Below are 22174 nucleotides of genomic sequence, written 5' to 3'. Positions count from 1 at the left end.
CTGCGTTCATGCTTGCTGAGAGGTCCTTTCCCGATAACATCTTTGCCTCTTGACACAGTGACTCATTCCTAAGGCGGGGTGCGGGAGCAGGTGACATAGGTAGGATGCAGATGGCTAGGCTGTCTGCCTGTCCATCAGGCTAGCCTTCCAGCCCTTTCCTGGTGATCACTTCTCCAGATCAGATCCTTAGTTAACACTCACGGATCCTGTCTGTCTGGAGTAGCAGTAAAGGACACTGAACAAGGGAAGATGAAGCCTGAGCTTGAGACCCAACTCTGCCACCAGCTATGTGACCTTGGAGGCCCCTCTGCTTCCCTAAACCCTGATTTCTTTGTCTCTAAAATGAAGAAGCAAATGGCCTTGTCTCTTTCTCAGAGTTGTGAGGACTAGTGAATAAACACTTTAATGACATGTTGAATGCTTATGGCATCCCAGGCAATTTCCATGCGTTTCTCACAGCAGCCCTCTGAGGCAGGTGCTATTATTATCACTAGGTTTCAGTGGGAAAATTTGCCCTTGGATACATTGAGTCCCTTGCCAATGGTCATGTATCTAGTAAAGAGTGGAGCCAGAATTCTAATGCAGGTCTGCTGGTACCAAGTTGGTGCTCTTACCTGTGATTTGTTTTGTGACTTTGTCATCCTTTGAGGCTCATGCCAAGTTTTGCCTCCTCACTTGGTGCGGTGGAAATAATCTGTCCTGGATTTAAACTCCATTGACCAAGTACTTTCTCTATGTGAGTTTTGCAATCCTCCTACCCTGGAGTAGTTGGAGACTGGCTGGGTTCCTGGGTTTAAGGATGATGCCACCAAGATATTTGCTTACTCCAAGGGACATCTCTACTCTCCTTTTCTGCTATTTGCCTTTTTGTTTTCACCATTGTAGTTAGTAACTCACTTTCTTGATTATAAAGAAATATTTTTTTCCAATGCGTCTTTCGCAGTTGATTCAGTTTTGTAAACCAGGTGAATCGCAAATTGTAACATGCAAGAGATCTGGGGAATCTTGTCGAAATGCAGATTCTGATTCAGTAGGTCTGGGATGGGGCCTGAAGTTCTACATTTCCAACAAGCTCCAGGTGATGCTAAGGCCTCTGTCCCCGGAATACACTGTGAAGGGAAGGTGGTAGTCTGCCATTCATGGACGCGCAGGGATGGCTGATGTTGCTAGTGCTGCAGAGAATTCTGTGAGCCACTAACAGAAGGCAGGGGGACACAGAGCCTACACATAGCCCTCTGTGGGCTCCTCAGGTAAGCTGGCTCCAGGGCCCAGCTCTTGCCCATGCTCTGTGTTGCTCTTTTTCCAATGGAACATAATAACAAAACAGAAGTTTTTTTGTCCCAGCATACACAGAGCACGCTTTCTGTGTTCAGTAAACTACAGTGTGATAAGGGGGTTAACTTTGCAAACTAGTGACTGGTGATGGCACTAGAATTCTCTGCTTGTGGACTTGCTTCAGACGATTGGATGAAATAGACAATGTCAGTGAGGGCAGACATCGCAGTTGTTGTGTTATCCTGTCTCGTTTCCTTTTGCAGCCTGTTATTCATCACTGTACGTCAGTCCCTCACTCAGGAGAAGTGCTGAGCCGCATTTATGACAACCTTGGCCTTTGTCTGAGGCTCTGGCCAAAACTTCGGGGATGTAAGTTGATTAACTAAAAAGGGATCTGGAGATTACCTGTGGGTTTCAATATTAAGGTCATACCTGACACCAAATAAATGAGAATTTATTCTATAAAATATCAAGGCAATTATAGGTCTATTCCATTAATTTTCTCTTTCAACCACCACTCTTTCTAAATCTTAAAATGTCTCTTGGGTAGAAAGTAATAGCAGAAATAGGGACAAATTTACCTCATAGACTTAGGTTCCACATTTAGTCTTTTTTAAAAAGTTGAGTTTAACATACTCTTTAGTTCTTATCGAATGTTTTTGATATAAGTCTCCAGACCAGGAAACCACCACTTCCAAGGGAATAAAACTCTGCATATGGTTCTAAGGAATGTGTTTTAATGCCCCAAATTGTAATCACAGAAAAGACCTCATTGCACCCTTGTACTTTGAAGCAGACCTTTGATGACTCGAATAGTCAGTATTTTGCAATGAAAACAAACTCTCCATCTCTCCAGACTCTCTGATGAGGGCATGGATTGTCCGGATTCTTGACAATTGTCCAAGTTGTTTCTTGCTTCTGGAAATTCTTGCCACCTGTTAGGCATACCAGTTCTGGAATACTAACGTCCATATCTTAGGCCAATCTTACCTGCCATTCTTCATTCACCTGGCCAGCTAGTCTGTGCTAACTTGTCATCTTAACCTCTTCCCCAGGCAAGAAAACTGGATATAGGTAGGCCAGTTAGGTAGCCAATGGAATTGGATGGGGATGAGATATCAGGGGATTGACAGATTCAGGAATACCAGAGAAGAGACTCAATTTTGCCATAAAGGTTCTTCCCAGGATGTGGGCAATAGGGCCAATTGTGAGCAGGTGTATGTTTGACTCTTAGATGTCAAGGTCCCTCTTTCAAAGTCTTTATGCACTTGCTGGTCTGTTTTAGAGTTTCTGTGTTTTAATTATCTTTTTTTTTCTATGTCTCTGCTAACAGGCTTGCATTCCTTGAGAAGATAGGCTGTGCCCTGTGCATTTATTTTTTATTTCAGTATCTAACTAGAGCCTGGCTCAACGCAGGTATTTATTGTTGGCTGACCAAATGTGTAAGGAATGACAACTAGATGAATAAATAAAAAATGCCAGCATCTTTGCAAATGTTTTCTTCTTAGAGTATTTTCACTTAAGCAACCACAAACCTTTCTTTGCATGAAATATTGGCTTAAATAATCCAAATTTTAATGGGTTGATTGACTCCAGTTTAATACATGACATACGTTTCTGTAGCTTTATACTCTGGAAAATTTCAGATAGTCAAAATCAAACCACCATTGTTAATGAAAAGCACTGTGGACTTGAAGCAGATTTGGTGGCTGTAGTCAATTAGGATGAGTAATATTATAAGAAGGAACTGGTTTGTAAAGACTAAGGGGAGAGATTTCCTTTATCTGGAGGTTATTCATACCAGAACTGCAGATGAAGGAGCATAGTGGCACGCAGAATTTCTGCAGAGAGGTTACTAAGAATATCAAAGATGCAGGAGTAGCCCATGAAAACCAAACATTTCGACTAGAATCCAACCTTTTAACTTGTTGGTTTTATATTTTTGTTGAATAGAAATCAACTGCTCTCTCTGAGGGACTCTAACTCCATTATGAAGGAACAGTTCATTGGAATTTGCTATCTAGAGCCACGAGGATTTGAAATTTTTAACGTCCCCCTGAAAATAAAGTACTTTTCCCCTTATTCTCCTTTCAGATGGAAGTAGAGTTAACAGTATTTTGCTGGAATGAAGCCTGTTCTCTGTGTTTGTCTCGTTGTTTGGACGTTAGCTTTCTGCTATGCAGTATCCACACAGGTCATCCTTTTGTGATGGAAGCATGGAAGAGCAGATGTTACCTGAGTCAATTGTCCAGACAAGATGGGGAACCAGAACCCAGAAGACAGGCCTTAGACAGGAGGGCAGGAGAGAACTTGTGTCTCTCTCAGGCCTCCTTATTTGGCTTTGAGTAGTTAGACCATTGATATTCTACTGATGCATCAATATTAGTTGTGAAGCATGTTGCAAATCATTTGTCCTTTAAGTTTTTTTTTTCTCATCTGCAGGAAATCAAACATTTTAATGCCATATATGGGAATTATTTTAGGCAAAAAAGAAATTGTTTGGGTACAGAAAAAGGACTAATAGCATACAGTGTGTAAGCCACGGGTCATCAGGCCATGCTAATTTTACCTAGAATCTTAAAATAATCAAATAAAAGACTGTGACATCTTAAATTCAAGATTTAGATTTCCCTTGTGATGGATGTGGACCAGGACTTTGGAAACTGACAAGGTCCATGTTGACTTTTGGAAAGAGCCATTGGTTCTTCAGTTGCTTTACTGCAGTTTAGAGCCTTGCCTGAGGTATCAATCGTCTTTAGTGTATTTGAGGTCATTGTTTCACATTTTACTAGCTGTCTTAGTTGGGTGAAGAGGTTCTGTGCATTGCTTTGTGTGACTCTGAAACAGGACCTGTGATGACAAACTAGGAGGCGGCAGAGAGAAAGACTTCATATCCTGTAGTTCTCAGCAGTGGCCCTCTTCAGGAGAGTAAGCGCCTTGGAGCTGGCTGAGCACAGGTCAGGGCACTGTTTCTCAAACTGTGACTATGACCTACAGTAGGAAATACATTTTACACCTCACACAAACAACAGGAAACAATATTTATCGCTTACTACACATGAGGTACTAATTTCTATTTCATTAAAAAAAAGTGCTAGTTTACGACCCACTTATGCTGGTGGGTGGGCAGCCGCAGTTTGAAGAGCACTGGATGAGATCCTGGCAACTCTGGTGTCAGCATCACCTGGGAGCTGGGTAGAAATGTGGGCTCTCGGCTCCTCCCCACACCTACTGCTGCAGAATCTGCATCTAAGGTGATTTTACAATGAAAGGGTCATCGAAGTTGACCACAGTGGCTCTTCCCATTTGTGTTCTAGAATGCGGGAGCAAAGGGGATGGAGACAGCAGGCACTTTTTAACTGCAGCTGATGTTGCAGGAAAGCAGTGCTGAGTCAGGCATGGATAGTGTCTCTCTCAAGTGGGCTGCAGCAGAGTAGAGGTTCTGACATCAAGTCTAGCTAGCTGTGTTTGAGGGACCCATGGGTGGTGGGGGAAAGATGGCCTGTGTCACATGGCAGCTGGCTAGGAGCTGGGCACTAAGCCCTTCCCATAAATCAGATTATCTGTTATTTCCCTTTTGTTACCCCCAGTCTTTAGCAAAGTTTGCCCAAGTATTCTAGCTTTGTCCCAACTGTGCTAAGGGGAATTAGGGACAAGGGCTGGACTTGACACTGGCTATAACATTGGAAGGGGATCAGTTTCATGATAGCAATGGTGCCTTCTGAGACGTCGCTAAGGGAAGGTGAGTCACAGAGAACAAAGACTGGGGTTATGAGACCCAGCAGTCCTGATCCATAGAAGATGTTGTCCTCTGACAACTTCAAAGACTCTGAGTCTGGTTGTGCTGGGAAAGCTGGTGGCCCCTCTACAAATGTCCCTTAGCTTTGTGCCCCACTGAGGCTGTTAAATTCTGTCACTGGATATTTAGTCTCAGAGTATCTACAAAGACCATAGTTTTATAGCGAGGCCCTCTTAGGTTCAGGGCTATGCAGTCCACTTCTAGCTTTTGAGACTTCTAGAATGATCATGTTTTAAAAATAGTTACATAGAAATGAAATAGGATGCAAAGAAAAGCTCTTCAAAAGCTCTTCTAGCTTCCTCCCCCGAATAAACACATCTATTATTGGAGTGAATCTGGCTTTTGTGTAGTGTTACCATTAATATTAAACCTAGTGAGACTGTGTAAACGTTAAAAATTGAATAATTGTCAAAATGTGAGGCCTGCATTAGGCTTGCAGCCTCAGTCAATGCCTTCTTATGCTGCCTCTGATCGTCTCTGTTCACTGCCGCCAAGCACCAGGACAGGCACAGGATATCTGGTGAGACGCCTGTGGGCTCACAGTAGTGGCTAAGATGGTATAACCAACAAGTCTGGCTTCCCAAATGGCTGATCCAATTATGTGATTGTTTATCATGAAGCAAAACACATTTCAAAGTGATCACTTGGATGGCAAATTTCACCCCTTCCACAGAAGAACTTTGTTTTGGTCCTCCAGCTGTCGGACCTGTGCTGCCTAAATGTCAATAGGACAAGGCATAGGTTTAACTTGGAGGGAAGAATTTAGAATATTATCTGGTGGATTCAAGTTCCCAAACCTGACATTTTTGGTACGTTCAGATCTTTGGAGCTGGTATGTTTTGTGGCCCCAGTGTATATGGATAATGACACTTCCTCTTCAATTGGTGCCTTTCTTTGCATTGTAAGTATTAGATAAGAAAAAAAAATTTTTCTCTATTCTTAGTATCTTCTGGAATCTCACAATTCTGAAACTGGGGAATTGATTTTTTCACATAGATGTGAGGGTCTTTAAAAAACCCATCTTCGAATACATTGCTCCCTCTCGGCAAAATCCTGATTAAAAGCAGACAAGATGGTAACCAAATATTTAAAAATATGCAAAAGCACTACTTTCAGCTCCTCTCAGCAGTGCCAAGAGTTGTCAGAGCAAACCTACTCTAACTATATTTTGGCTTTGAAATCAGATAAATTTAATAAAAATAGAAATGAATGATTCTATTCTTTATGAAATAAGACAAATTATGCTTTGGGAGAAAATAATTTGCTATAAAGTATAAAATTTTTTAATATTTATATCTTATAATAAAACCATGACATGTTTATAAACACTCTATCAAGTATTTTTACAATGGGGCCACCGCTGACAACTGGAAACGCAATAAATATGCACAGACACACTGAGTATGAAATATACATCTTGATTTTATAATCGTGTGTGCTTTATTTTTTACACAAATGGAATGGAAGTGTCGAATATTTACACTTAACAGGAGTGTAAGCTGTGCAGTGTCTCTGTAAACTCTAGCCCAGGCAAGGAGCACTTTCCCCTCCCTCCCATCCTGCACTACAGCTCGATGGAGAAACATCCTGTCAGAGAGAAGCACAAAACTGTCATATCGAAAGGATCTAAGAGGTACAGCCTGGTGCACTCAGAAGTTAAGACACACTTAGGAAACACAAGTTCAAAAAGGAGATAAGAAAAGTTTGCCATCCCATTGGGAGTCAACCTTGGTCATTTGGTTGTCTGTCCTCATGAGTTGCTAGGGAGATTCTGTATTCTGTCTTTTAGATGATCTTTGCCTAAACCGTCCGCCTGTCTTAGCTTGTCCTCAGCTGCTACAAGAAACTGCACAGCTGTACAAGAAATGATTTCCGAAGCACAGTTTTCAGTGAGGAAGGATATTTACAGACTGGAGTGTGTGTGGGTTTCCATTCACATTCATTCATACCCAACGTAGTATGTGTATACATGATATACATACCACATATACCATACATACACATAAGTAAAATGTATATCCACAGAATTCTGGAGGGAGTCCTCTGGCAAATCAGTTGACACAGAAGGTACTCCACATGCTTTAAGGGAAATGTCCCCTTTTTTTTCCCTAGGAGTAACAAATTACTATGATAATCTTAGGAACTAGCCTGAGTCCTTGACTTAAATATTTTTGTAGGAATTTAGGCAGGACCAAGACAGGAAGAAAGAGATGTTATTTCACCAGCGAGTCCATTCAATCTCACCAGAGCAATCACCAGCTGAAAAGCAGAGGGGGCTTCACATGAAAATGGGAAAAAGAAAGCTTATGAATGGGAAAAAAATGTCTCTCTCCAAACCAAGGTGATGGCATGGCTTCAATGAGAAGGAAGAGGTTTGTTATCAGAATAATTGTTGGGGCCAGAGTCTGCCTTTATAGAAAGGAAGTGTCCTCAGAGCCACGGGGTGGTGCTGGGAGTGGGCTCCCTTTGGACCAGCCTTCAGGCAGGGGGGCACCCAGGTGCCAACGGGGCCCAGAGCACATGCATCATCGCTGCCAGGGCAGCGGTGCAGGCTGGCTCAGTGAGGCGTGCTGGAGCTGCTCCGGGGCAGGACCTCATGCTCAGCTTTGCTTTCTGGGCTGCGTGGGTGAAATGGTGACCCAAAGTATTTGTGTCATTAGTCCAGCATATGGACTTGCTGTCTGAATCAGCCATGAGCCCTTATAGGACGGAAAAGTAAAGGCGTGGGGTGTGGTAGAGGAGATGATCAGAGATGTGAGGAGAGGAGAAAGGACAAGAAAGGAGGGAAAAGAGGAATCAGAAGGGGAAAGAGAGACTGAGACTAAAGGAGAGAGAGACATAGGGATAGAGGAATAAAGGGGAGGGAGTAAAACAGGGTTCTAGGAGAAAGTCAACAATTTGGGGAAGAAAGGAAGGAAGGATAAAGGGAGAGGAACACAGAATGAGTGATGGAATGAGATAGAAATAGAAGGATGTGAGCAAGGAAAAGAAGGAGAAAAAACTAGAGGTGAGAGCCAGAGGAGTGGAGAGCTTTTCCCTGGCTTGGAGTCCTGAAGGGCTGGCAGTAGGATCTAAGACAGCTCACAGGCACCTGAGCGCGGCTTCATAAAGATGGGCTCACTAAACAGATAGAGCCAACTCAAGAGCTTGGGGCTGGAAGAAAAGGCCTGCAAAGAAACGGCCAACACATCCCGTGGGAGGAGAGCAAAAAACAAATGCCCCTGCAATTAGCTGATAAATGGGATTTTGATTTTGGTAAAGCTGAGACCCCTGTGGTGCTACACATTGTACCAGAGCATGAAAAATAGCACCAGTGACACGATCTGGCACTTTTCTGAAAGGGCCCAGCATGTGAAGGTGACATTGCGCCCCCAGCAAGCCTTCAGATTGGAGAGAGCTCCGGACAAAGTTTGCAGTGTTAGCACCAGTCTGGCCCCAGGCTCCAAGGGCATTTGCACCAGATGTCATCTGGGTAACTTTCATGCTATTTCCATACAAGATGTCAGATTGGCTGCGAAATACACTGGTTCATTGGAGCCATGGAGACCTCAACATTGGGAAGCGCAAGACAACACAACAAATGGAGGTGTAAGTTCTATAGGAAAAGACCCTCTCACCAATTTGCTTGGTGATTCTTCAAGCAAATATATATGTATATATATATTTATATAAATCTACATAAAAAAATCAGTGCAAATGCCAATTCTAATCTGGAAGCATCTACACTAGGAAAATAAATAATTATATAACTACAAAACCAAGGGTTGGTGATTCAATTTGATTGTACTCAGCCACAGCAATACTTAATAGTAAATGGAATGCACATCACACGACCCGCGGAAACACCTACTCATTAATGACAGTCTTTTAAATAAGTGGTTGCATGCTCAGTTGAGAAACCAAAGAAGATATCATGGTGGCCTAAAAGTAGAGCTGGGATCAGGAATGGCATTCTGGTGGCCGAAAACTTCTGGGAGCAATATTGATGAAAGTAGGCCTTGACCTGAAACTGGCGAACTGCTGACACGGACACACTCTTAACATTTTGAGCACTCTGAAGAAGTCTCCGGAAATTTAACTTTCATCAGAGGGAAAATGCATTGCTAGCCCTTCCTTCGGCAAAGGCAGCCTCAAGACTATAGGTAGATGCATAATTTTCATGTTTGTGTTTTGGTGACTGCAGTCAGGCAGACAGTGGTATTTGGAGGAGTAAGATGAATAATGCTTGTTTTTGGAAAGAGACCCTCATTCTGAGCTCTGATGGTTTACTGTGAAGAAGCCCCATCACTGCTGATGGCTCTATCTCTTGCTCTCCCACCCCAGCCTGCATGCTGGTGTGCTGCACAGTGTGGCAGAATTCCTGCCAGGTCTGGATGTACCCCAGAAATAAGGCGATGGGGCTTAGTCTGGGCATGTGTAGAACCCAGAGTTGAGTGGTTTTTGAGATCACTGAAAAGTCTCTCTCTAAACACCTTGGGCACAAACAATGCTGATGTCATCATCAGCTCTAAAGTAAGATATAGGCTTCAGGAGGTTTCTTTTTTTTAAATCATCATTATTATAATTGCTAAAAAAATAAACTTGATCCAGGTGCAGCCCCCAAGAAAGGCAGTTCAATTGGTTGAGCTCAAAGTCGTTAATTGTCTTTCCTAGTGGTTCTATCTCTTTGCCCTGTACACAGAAACAAAAGTCTGCCTCCCTCACCCCCTCAAACAGATACTTCTCTTCTCTCTTCCTCAAAGATATAGTACAGCTTGGGACAGATCTCTCCATGGCTCTATACCATCTCTGGCTGTTATGAAACCTTCAATTACTTGTGAAACAGACAAAAAAAGTCCTAATTGTTTATGATTGGTCAAAATACTAAATTATCCTTTAAGAATTGTATGTATGTAACTAGGAACAAAGTTATTCAACTATTTGCATGGCAGGCCCACATTGTTTAATAAGAGAAAAGCAAAAACTTGCCTTTAGATCATTTGCATGAGTTTGTCTCTGAAAGCCATCAGCTAAAAACGCATTAATCAAATGTCTTCCAAAAATACCCATGAGGGCAACTCATTAAGGGATGTGCTCCGTGAGAGTGTATCACTAATATGGAAGGGAGACCACGGGAGGTAAGTGAAGGAGAAGTCTTCGTCAGACTTTGGAAGGAACTCAGATGCTCTTAATGGATTATTGGCAACAAAAGGGAGAGTGCAACTTTCAGTTCTTGAATTTGATCATCTGCTGCTGATAGTGCATACATTTAGTCTTTCAATTAATTAGTCTTTACAAAATATTTCACAAAACTTTTAACCTATAGAAATTCATTTCTATACATTTAATATATTTTATTGTATAAATTATTCTCATCTTTAGTGCCTTCTTTCAGTTTATAAATGGCAAAATAGACAACAAACAATCATAAAGCTAACCCCAGGTGGAATCCCCTCCTCAGTGAGGTCAGTCCTCCGTACACTTGCGAATTTTATGAAATGCCCGTCTTTGCAGATGCCAGTGAAAGAAACTACACACTTATCCTTCCCTGATACTATGCCGTCTCCAAAGGGACTCCTTTCTTTTTTCTTTCTTTCTTTCTTTTGCTTGTTAAGAAATCAAAGGATGTGCATAGTTATAAAATTCGAAGTGTACCAATTACAGATGTGGGTAATGGGAAGGTTGGTGAAGTTCAAGTGCTGGCAACTTTTCTTTAAAGCAAAAAAACACAGAGTGCTCAGCAGTTAAATCAGCTCTGGACATCTGCTGGGGTGAGGAGGCTGCCCATCTCTTGGGCAGAAAGCCCATCAGAGGTTCATCCTACACCTGGCACTTTGAGCGAACCAAACCCTTCCTGCATACTGCAACGTCTCTGCTATCCCACCCTTTGGCCCCTCCGTTTCCTTCATAGCTTCACACAGTTTGTGTTGTACATTCATAAGAATTCACATTGACTGCAAAAACATAAATGCAACAAAAACATAAAAGCCTCCAAGTAGTATATTATATATATTTTGTTCTTCTAAATGATCTTCTGTCGTTGTTGGAGGTGCAGTAGCTAATTTATAACTTTTCCTTTGAGGGAATCCAGATGAAAGGCCCAGATTGCTCTTCAATAACAAGCTTGCATTGGTTGTAGATATCTTCTAAGGTGTCTCCTTGGACGATAGCTAGAACAAACCAAACACACGGGAGGGAGTTAGGAATCATTCCCGGGAGTGAAGAACGACCGTCAACCGCACAGCAGAAGCTCAAGTCAATGACAGCCAAACTCATCAGAAAGCTTAAGTAAGAAAAAGCAGAAAATTCACTTAAGTAAGGTCACATCAATGATTTAAAAAAATGCTTTTGAGGCATGTCCTGGATCTATAATAAATGCACCTGTCTTTCTACTTTCTATACATCTGTCTGTAGTTCTGGACAATGAATCATCCATTTATTTAAATTTTATGGGTGTCTACTCTGGGCCAGGCACTGAGCTATCTTGGCACTGATCAATTTTCACATTGAGAGCTCCCTGTTTGTCAAAGAAAGCTGGCTTTATAATCTCTGTGCTGTACTTTCTTTGTCAGGGGTAGAAATTCAGATATTTTAGACACAGAGGAAATAATAAAGGTTTTGGAACAAACTTTAGTTAACCTCCTCAACTCCCAAAGCCTTTAATAGGAAAGGCTTCATTCATTCATTCATTCATTCATTCTCCAAGTAATCTGGTAAATTGAGATTTTACCATACAGGGCTGCTCATATTGAGAATACCTTATGGCAACTACATTTAAGAAACATAAATAGGAGGAAATATAAACAAACTGCTAAATTGTGTATTACCTAAAACACTACTAAAGTAGATTTAAGTACATTTTATTATCTCCTTCCAAAACACTTCAGTACTATCTATATGACACTAGAGCTTAAAAATAAATTGCTACTGAAACATGGTTTAGATCTTCAAGAAAATCCTCAGATTATATTGATTACTGTATTTTATTCCTGAATATAAACCATTGGTCAAAATGTACATTGTTTTGATTTGATGTTCCTACCTGGATGTTCTTTTAGGATGAAACATAAGTCATATCTTTGTTATTGAAAGAAATTTTATTTAAGATTACCCAGTTCAACATATTTGCAAACTGCTAAGCCATGGGCGTTTTCATATTCCTTTTTTTTATAATTTTATTTATTTATTTTTCCCCCAAAGCCCCAGTAGATAGTTGTATGTCATAGCTGCACATCCTTCTAGTTGCTGTATGTGGGACGTGGCCTCAGCATGGCCGGAGAAGCGGTACTTTGGTGCGCACCCGGGATCCTAATCCTGGCCGCCAGTAGCGGAGCGCATGCACTTAACCGCTAAGCCATGGCGCCGGCCCTCATATTTTGAATAAGATAAAAAATAAAACATCTAACTTCATATAAGATAATTCTGGAGGAAAGTTCTTGTTTTTAAACCATCAGTTGCAAGGCAAATTCTACAAAGTTTGTTTACTCTTTGGATTTGATCAGTGTTTCATGAAAGCATGTAACAACAGAGAATTAGGACACCCAAGACAAGAGAATCTTCTTTTATGCCTCAAACTTCATGATTTCAAGGAAATATTTAAAAAGAAAAAAAAAAGTTTTGCATTGAGACTTGACATGGAATTAACTGAAACACAGGGAAGTGTTTCAAGCATCTTGTTCAAGTGCTGCCAAGGGAGAGACAGACCTACAGGTCACTGAGGCAGAGAATAGAGGCCCTGAGACTGCTTCTCAAGAGTAACTGCTTTGGACATTGCGCCTTCTGGGCCCTAAAAGTTTCTTTTTCAAGTTTTCTGGTGATATTAGGGAGATAGTTCAATGAGGTATCAATTCCTAAAATCTCCTTAATTAGCAGGACATAGCTCGGTGGCATCTGTCATTCATGGTTTGGATAGGGCTGATGGGAACCTGGAAGCTGGCTGTGGCTGAATCCAGAGAAGAGAGAACCAGAGATCTGGATCAAACGGGTGAAGCAGAGGGAAATTAGGGATTCTCAGCAGGGAGGTTTTAAGGCCAAGTATACCAGGCCCAGAGCCCTCTCTGGTCAGACAATTTATCTCCTTTCTCACAGGACAAGGTAAGTGAACTTACCTGTAAAATATTCTCCAAATTCTTGTTCTAGCTTAATTGCACGATCATAGGTTTTCTTGGCTTGTTCCTCAGTTAGACGCTTATTCATCTCCCTGGAAAAATGAGGGCTTGGTATTAGAACACACAGGGAATATACCAAATCATGAAAAATTAAAATGCATGGCAACAATGAATCCTACAGGAAGCCTAGTGTAATCTTAGCAGCAGCTTCCTAGTCCTCATTTGAGACTCCTCTGCTGGAATAATTTCAGCAATAAGGACCCCTTCCCAGGAGCTCACTATCCCGGAGGGGAGTCTCTTGGTCCCACATTGGATTGAAGCAGAATCTGTCTCCTATGGTTTCCAGTCACTGGTGTCTGTTCTGTCCTCTGCAGTCCTGTAGAGTGGGACTAGACTTCCTTCCTCCACGGCAGGCACTAGGGTCTTTATAGCAAGTGCTCACATGTCCCTGGAGGCTTCCACTCCCTCAGAATAAACTGCCCTGCTTCCTTATCTATTTTCTCATTGGAGATGATTTCCAAATCCCAACCTTCCTGGCCGCCCTTGGACTTCGTTCTAGTCTATCTCAACCTCTCGTAAATGTGGGATGTAAAACTAAACAAAATCTTCCCAGGGTGGTCGGAGGGAGGAGAAGAGGCGGAAAGAAGAGAAAGTACATCACAGCATTTCGGACCTCATTACATCTGAGAGAACAAGACTTGACTGTTCTCAGGTCCTGACCTTGCAGAAGGCTTTGATTTCTCAATTCCCCCATCCTCCCCAAGGGCTGCTGCTCATGTTCAGTGTGCAGCAGGAAACATGTGGCGTGGAGAAACATAGAAAGTGCTTCCGAAGAGTTATAGAAAATATGACAGGCCCCTTAGGCGTGTTTATCTTTCAGTCCTAAAAGGCATTCTGCCGCTCTCGCTGCTCGCCTTCTGCAAATGGTGAGGCATGTCTATAACAACAAGATCCCTGAACTTCTTGTTTTTATAATCAGATAGAATCTCAAGGAGCTGCTAAAGAAGGCTTGAATTAAAATGAACACAGAGAGAATGTAGCAATCAAAAGCGCAGGATAAAGTGTTTTCAAATAGACTGCAAGCAAGTAATATCTAATAGTGAACCAGGATAGAGGAGCTTGGTAAGAAAGAAGCTCCAATGCCTGCTTTGTTATTTTTGTTCTGATAGGAGAATGGGCTTAAAGGAATTATGCCTGAGACTCTGTATCCCCTTCTATCTGTTAGTCTGTCAACCATTGGTGTGTCATTAATGATTAAATGCTGCTGAATCATTGCAAGATTATTTAAATCCAACCTAGTCTCAAGGACAAATTGAGGTGGGAGGGAAATGGAAAATAACCTAATCTACTGATTCCTAACCAGCAGCAGCTTCATCCTCCCACGTCCTCTAGGTGCTAACATTTTTTATCTACCAAACAAAATGCACTTATTAAATAAAAACTATTTTACCTTCTCATTTTTGTTAATCAAAGACATTACTAATCAAAGACTGGCAGGCATCGCCTCTGATCATCATAAGAATACCAGTGTGACTGTACTGGGCTGATAAAAATCCAGCAAAGACATTTTGGTTGGTCCATTGGGCTGCATTACATGTGCATATAGAATTTTGGAAACATTGCTGCCTTTGCATGCCACTTAGGAAGCCAGAGATCTGGGTCTGGAACATGTGGTCTTAATCAATTCCTCTTTCAGAGCAAGTAACTGAGGCCTCAAGTAGTAAAGGGACTTGCCTAAGGTAAAAGAGGAAACCGAATGCAAGAAGTCAAAGTTTTTGTTTTTGTTTAACCTATTTTTAGTCAAACAGACTTTCCATGATACTAAGACTTTCTTTCAAAAGAGGCTTATTCGAAAAAAATAAAAAACTGAAGTCAGACATTAACGTGATTCTGGATGTGAAGCTGATGGCTGCAATATAAAGAAGTGGGAATTTCTTGTTGTTGAAATAAACTCATCTTGCCCTAAAGGATGGTATCTATGATTCTCCTCCCAAGTAGCACTAGCCCTAGAAGCTGGGAGTGGCTGTCACTCTTGGATGCAGAAGATGCTGGGCTAGATCCAGGGGTACTTCTCACAATATCTGTTTTGCTGCAGATTTTAAGAAGTCACATAACTTTGGATCTTCTTTGACTTCCCTGGTCCATGCTGGTCTGTCTTCTCTGATTTCCCTTTGCATTTATTGTAGCAATGACTGAATTTAAGTCTCTATCCTCTAATATACAAACTTGTTTTGTCTCCTTGCCTAATCTGTGAGTTCTTTGAGGGCAGAGACCATGGCTTGTTCATCAGCATGTGGTGTGGAGACTGACTCAACACTCATTTGTTGAATGAATAAGTGAATGAATGAAGAGCTAGACAAACATAATTATGATACATTGGAAGACAGAAGTAAACAAAGGCCATGATGGGAGCAAGAAGGTAAAAGCAGATTGGAGGTGGCAGGGTCAAGAGACACAGGAAAGCGTCTCATTGCCACGGGGTGGGGGCGGGGAACAGAAGTCACATGGAAGCACAATATAAAAAGAACATCTCTTTCATACATGACCTTGATTTTATGCTCCTCTGAAGAGCCAGCTATGTATGTGCTAATAAGCTCTGTGGTTTGATGTGGATGATGCACTTGAGACATAATGTGTGTGATGATGTATCAATGCCTAAATGTGACAGCTGTCATGCTTTTGTTCCAGCTGACCTAGCATTCACTCCTCCCTGGGAAATGGGCAATTTATTCCAGCTTTGCTTCGGAAGTAAAACCCTCAGAAAAGAGTGAACTGGAAAGTAAACATCCAGCATTTACTAATAAAATTGCATTGGTTTGAAAGTCACCATTACTGCACTTGAGACCTATGAACATGGCTGCAGCACATTATGCCAGATTCACTGTCCTCATTGTGGAATCCAGCCTTCGGTATGTTTAATCTTCCTTGGTGATAAGTAGCTGTGACAGTGTCCTAAGGCAAAACTAAATAAGTCATCTCACAGTTGTGGAGGGAAGTAGGCCTTCTCTCACTGAGCACCAGATGGGAATGTCTCCCAATATCACACTGAATCAAATGTGCAACTGCTGTTTCCCCCTCAGGCCTCACTTCCTTGGGAAGCCATTCAGCCCACTGCGTGTTTATGATGTGAAAACTTATTTTTCTATTTCTGAAGCAGGCCTTTAAGATGTTGTTCCCACGAGGTGAGGGCCATTTTTCTATCCTTCTTATTATTGTTAGCATTACTAATAATATTTATGAGGCTCTTTACAAAGATTGTAAATCACTTTTACATAATGAAATTTGTGGTTGCTTAATTCACTTTGTGCAATGCCCAACACAGTATCCTATGTGAGCAGAAATTGAATACTGGCTATTGGGGATAAAACTATTGAGAACCGTTATTTTATCATCAACACATATTTTTCCATATTTTATCATCAACACATATTTTCCAACTATGGGCAAAGCTCTTTATATCATAATTTAATATCTAAATGCACGGGGCTGAAGGTACTGTCAGTGACCTCCTGATTTTATTTTTTCATGCTGGTAAGAGCCTTTGTCCATCTTTTATTTATGGGAATATATTCTGCTTTTAAGATACATCTCTGGCAATTTTCCCAGAGATCAGCTATGTATTTAACTTAATTCTCTTAGACTGCAATTCCAACTACTGCAGCTCGCTTCGATTTTTCACCCTCAGAGAAGGTGCAGAATGGTTAGTTGACACCCTCTGCAAGTAACTGCTTCCACCTCTGCGATTAAGTAATTTCATTGTCTTTGGTCTTTCCATAAACCCTGTTTTCCAGGACTTTGTGGTTCACTTCTGAACCGTGTCAAACGCTCCAAGGTCTTGAGGCCCAGTGGAGGCATATTTGAGCAAAGCAGCAGATGCACTGACATTATCTCTTGTGACCTCTTAGAAAAGGTGCTGTTTATGTGTTTTGTAATGATAAAATAGTTTTATTCTTTTTATAATAGGGTAACTTGAAATCTTTTATAGTCATAATAGCTACTATTTAGTGAGTGCTTACCATTTGCTGAAGATCGTACAGAGAGCTTTACATTCATGATCTGGTTTAATCTTCACACTAGCTCTATAAGGTACATATTATTAATGTACCTTAATTGAGAGGTGAGGAACTAAATCTTACAGAGGTCAAGAACGCTGTGGAGGTCACATAACTAATCAGTGGCAAAGGAAAGAACCACACCTAGCCTGCCCAATTTTCAAGTCCCCTGCTCTTAGCCTCTTTGCTCTGCTCCTTTATGGCTACTGCAGCCTCACTTTTGTACGGGAGTTGTCTACAAACCAATGCCAACAATTTCTATTAAATTGCCACAGAAAATGTGTTATTTTACAGTCAAATCATGAATTTCTGCCCAATTTGTTTACTGATTTTTGAATGAAGATATTTTCCAAGTCCTCTGAAAAATAAAAAGTCCAACTCATGCATTTTTCCCTTGCTCATAAATGGGCACCAATAGGTATAGAGCTATGGGTTAAGGTTAAAGATGTTTTACTGCCGTGCCACTAAGAAAACTCCCATTAAGGACAGTGGTCTATGTACATGAGGTTTTAATTAAGGAACATATGAAATCTATGCTAGAACAAAGTGAAATGCCAATGGAAAGAGTCTAAAATATTGTCTGCTCCCTCTGTAAAAACCCACACATTTAAAAATACTTACTGATGAAACTGTTCTCAGAAATAAGACAATTCAAAGATGATTGCTTCCTATCACTTGGAAAACAAAACAAAACAAACCAACCTACCTTCAAAATGACAAAACAAGACAAAACAATAATACATACAAAAAACAACTTGTGAAATGAAAATAAAAGTCAAGAAACATAGTGAGGACATTTTAAGGAATTACTGACATTATGTCTCTAGTGGTTCAAAAAAAGTTTAATATATCTTTTAAAAAGGGGAATGCTTTAAAAAATCAGCAATGGCACTTCCCATTTGTAAGCATTTATGACAAAGAGCTGTTAACAATTGCTGTGTCATATGGAACGGGCTGGATGAGGGCCTCCAGTGCCCTCCACTTACATGAGAGGTTCCAGAGACTTGGGCTTAATGAAGATGGCAATGGGATAGAGCTGGGCAACTTGTAACCGCTTGATAGCATTTCCTGATACATCAAGTATACAGTGTTTGCCCTGGTAGAAAGAGAAGAAAAATATGGAGTTAATCCACAAAGAATGATCATAATCCAACCAAAAAAAAAAAATATTGTAAGCACGTTTTAGAGGAAATTAAGGGATACTGCATTTCTAAAGGTTGAAAAAGGATCATTGCAAAGCATAAGTAAAAGCTGATATACAAAGTCATCACTGAATGCTTGCAATAACTCATATTTATTACTCCTTTACTAAGTGTCTGCCACTGGGATAGACATTTTACTTGTGTTGTCTCAGTGAACTTTATTTTCTTAAATAAATACCTGATACTTTGCACAAAGAAGATAGGCAGCCATATGTAATATGACTGATCCACTCTCATGAAGCTCTCATAAACTATAACCAAACACATTGTCAAGAAGAAATTCCCTACCTATGAGGTAGGTATTACCAACTGCATTTTACAGAAGAGAAGATTAGGGCTTAGAAATACTAACTAACTTGCCCAAAGTCTCAGTGCTAGGTGGACTCAAACCCAAGTCTTGAGTGCTGGCAGAATTGTTGGTTGTAATAAATAGATATCTCATCGTCTCACACTGACCAACGTTAAATCTGGAAGAATGGTAATCATGTGACTTTAGACAATTCCATAAACATTTGCTGACTGCTTATATGTATCCTGCCCTCAATATGTTCAGTCTGGTATAGTGGAGGACAGACACAATAAGAGTTACCTTAAATATTATATCTTAAATGCTGAGAGAGAGACTTGCGCAGTATATGTAAGTTTCTTGTTTGTTAACACATAAAAACCCTATTACATTATAGCACACCTCATTTAACTTGGCTTCCACTGCAATGAGTGCTCAAAGCAAGGAGTTGCTTTATAAAGTATTTCTGGAAAAGTAGATACATTTGCCACACGTCATATACTACCTCCTGGAGAGAAATGGCTTCATTACCCTAAGGTTAGACGAACTTTACACAAGAAGAGAAAAAGCATATTATACAGATGGGAACAGTCCTAAATCAATAATAGAAGATAAAAATTCATCTATAATATCCATGCAAAAATGAAGAGTCCAGTGACTCCTTGAGCTCCTATAGGAGAAACACACTAAGATGGTTCAAACCTTTATCACTCAAGTAATAAATTCCAAATTTGATCTGTGAAATGCTGTAGCTATATAAAATGTCTAAATGCTGTTTGATTATCCACTGGCCAGAACATTTCAAGTTAACAAAGGTTGTATCTACACCTTCAAAGAGGAGAAGAGATGTAATTATCCAGGAAACTGATTAGAAACAGTATGATAGAGTTCATAGAACCTAACTTTTGAGAGAGAGGAAAATAGACACAACTTCTTACTGTATTCTTAGATAAACATTAAAATTTCTTGTTTAATTTGTTTTAACCAGTACATCAAAAGCAGGAAAAAAGGTCATGCCAAATCAAATCAACCCAACAAATATTAATTATATAACAAATATGATTGGTTCTCAACTCTTTTTTCTCCTATGAAATTGGTTCTTTAAGATTAAGATCTATAAGCAGATCTTAAAGCCACACTCAAGTGCCTTCCTAGCCTATTCTCTCTTGAACATTCTTCTCTTTTCCAGGCTGTTGAAATTATCAGCAGGAAGGCAATCACAGCATCTACCCCTCCTCTAAGTTGGAATTTCTGTCAGCAACAGGCTAGGCGGTCCTCCATCTACCTACCCCTCCACCATGAGGATTTCAAGTTTCTAGGGAGATAAAACATAACACTTGCTCACAAAAAAAATTGAGGATCCTGATCTAAACAACCCAAAGTAACTAAGCTTCCTTAATAAATTCAATGTTGTTTACTGGGTCCAAAGATAGGTAAGTTAAGGACAAAGTGACTCTCCATAAACTTCAAATTGTTAATTGCCTTTAGGTTTATAGCACACCCCCCCTCCCACCCACATCAGTCAGCATACTTTATTGAGATTAGAACAAAGATTAACGACTCTGCTCTAAAGTGATTGTCTGCTTAGAGGTCTTAAAAGGAATATTTAATCAAAATTTACAACTGCAATCAGGAAAGAGTAATGACTGAAAAATGCAGTTTGCCACCTGGGAACCTTCCTCAGGGGAGGTATAAGAAGGTTGGTAAACATACCCTTTCTGCTACAAATCTCACAGACTGCACACTGGTTCCATATAAGTTGTCATTGTACTGCCCGGCTTCTATAAACTTGTGCTCTTGGATATCTTTCTCCATTTGTTCTCTGGAAATGACAAAGTGATAGTCTCTGCCATCCACCTCATAGTCACGCTTTGGCCTCGTAGTATCTTTATAAAACAAAAAATAATGAAATTCAGGTACACTTATAAATTTCCTTTATACCTATTTTATTCATCACATCCTCAACACAGATATATAAAAATATGTAATATGATAGTCCATCACGTAGTAACAGGTGCTGGTCTTAGCCTCTCACTGTAAACAACTGCAAAACCAGACAAAATACATGGAACAGCTATTTTCAGGCATCAGACAAGAAATAGTGCAGGGCTATGATTCTTGAGAGAAGAGAAACACACGAGGGGAACTCTACATTCACTCCACTTCCATTTCCAAATGGAGGGTCTAGAGATCACAGTGCTAGGAGACGCTGGATTTTAGCCAGAACTGAGCATCTGGTTGAGATCTCAGGAAGGCTGCGTTTTAGAAGGTTACTCTAGACTTGCTCTAGACCCATCTTCACAAAGTCTAAAACCAAGTCACAACTGGAAGAAGCTGATCTGTCAGTAAATTATTATCTGCCAGAACAAAAACTTAATATTCTATAAAGGAAGATATCAAAATCCAGACTCTCAAAAATGTGGAATTACAATGTCCAGCACACAATAAAAGATTATAGCTAGGACTAGCAAAGAAGCAAGAAAATGTGTCGTATAACCAGGAGAAAAAAAATAGACATATAATTAATATAAATATATTCTGAGATTTTAAAAGATGTAAAATGAGATCATACAGTTAAGGTGGAACTAAATGTCATCAACTCTAACCACGGTTACAGGTGGCTAAGCTTCTTGGTAAGAAAAAGAGAAAATACTCTATCAATATGAATGAAAAGTGTTAAAATATTTCTAATCTTTGACTCAGATATTCTCTTTCTGAGACTCTATCTTAAAAATTGATCAAAACTTTAGATAAAGTTTTATCCTTAAATATATTCATTATATTAATTTATATACTATAAATAATAATTATAACATAATTACTATTATATTTTAATTATAATTCATAATAGTGAAAAGTAGAAAACCAAAATACTCATAAATGAGGAATGATTATGACATAATAATCAGGTAAAATATTTCTATAAAATTTTATATAATGTTAAGCAAAAAAAATTGTAGGGGCCAGCCAAGTGGCGTAGTAGTTAAGTTTGCATGCTCTGCTTCGGAGGCCCGGGGTTCACAGGTTCGGATCCTGGGTGCGGAGCTACACACCGCTCATTAAGCCATGCTACCAAATCACAAGAGAAAAATGCTTGCATAGAAAGAAAGAATAGATGGAAATCTACAAAAATATTAACAGTGATGTTATCTCTGGGTGCTGAGTGTGGGATTCTGCATATTTTTTATTTTCTTGTTTAACTTTCTTTTTAGAATTTTCCAAGTTTTGTACAATAAACATGTATCGATTATCACAAAATAGGGCTATTATTTAAGAGAAGAGTAGGCAAGGTGGAGGGGAAAGTGAAAACAGTGCTTAAGGACCATTTCTGCTTTCTTTCTTTTAAAAGTGGAGGAGCAAACAGGAAGCTGCCATGAACGGACTAGGGTTTGACTTGGTTGTTGTTATCTGGAGTCTTTCTCAGGGTATGTGCTATGGCAAGATGTCTTCCCAGAGCCCTTGCTGGTGACAGT

At 40.2% G+C, this 22174-nt stretch overlaps 1 protein-coding gene across 11 annotated transcripts in view; it reads right to left on the bottom strand.

Moving 5' to 3' along the window:
• Window positions 1-10430: 10430 nt before the first annotated feature.
• Window positions 10431-22174, bottom strand: part of DLG2 (discs large MAGUK scaffold protein 2) — a 1867373-nt gene continuing 1855629 nt past the window's right edge. For 10 of the 11 annotated variants that reach the window (XM_058545485.1, XM_058545490.1, XM_058545494.1 and 7 more), the window contains 4 exons: window positions 20415-20587; window positions 18200-18309; window positions 13162-13253; window positions 10431-11223 (listed from right to left, as the gene is read on the bottom strand). In XM_058545485.1, coding sequence (XP_058401468.1) covers window positions 11117-11223; window positions 13162-13253; window positions 18200-18309; window positions 20415-20587 — 482 coding nt within the window. In that variant the 3' untranslated portion in view covers window positions 10431-11116. The remainder of the gene's footprint in view (window positions 11224-13161; window positions 13254-18199; window positions 18310-20414; window positions 20588-22174) is intronic. The other variant, XM_058545488.1, reaches the window with a different exon arrangement.

The sequence above is a fragment of the Diceros bicornis genome, chromosome 7 (assembly GCF_020826845.1).
Source record: "Diceros bicornis minor isolate mBicDic1 chromosome 7, mDicBic1.mat.cur, whole genome shotgun sequence".
Lineage (NCBI taxonomy): Eukaryota > Metazoa > Chordata > Mammalia > Perissodactyla > Rhinocerotidae > Diceros > Diceros bicornis.
This window is presented reverse-complemented; position numbering and strand designations above follow the sequence as displayed.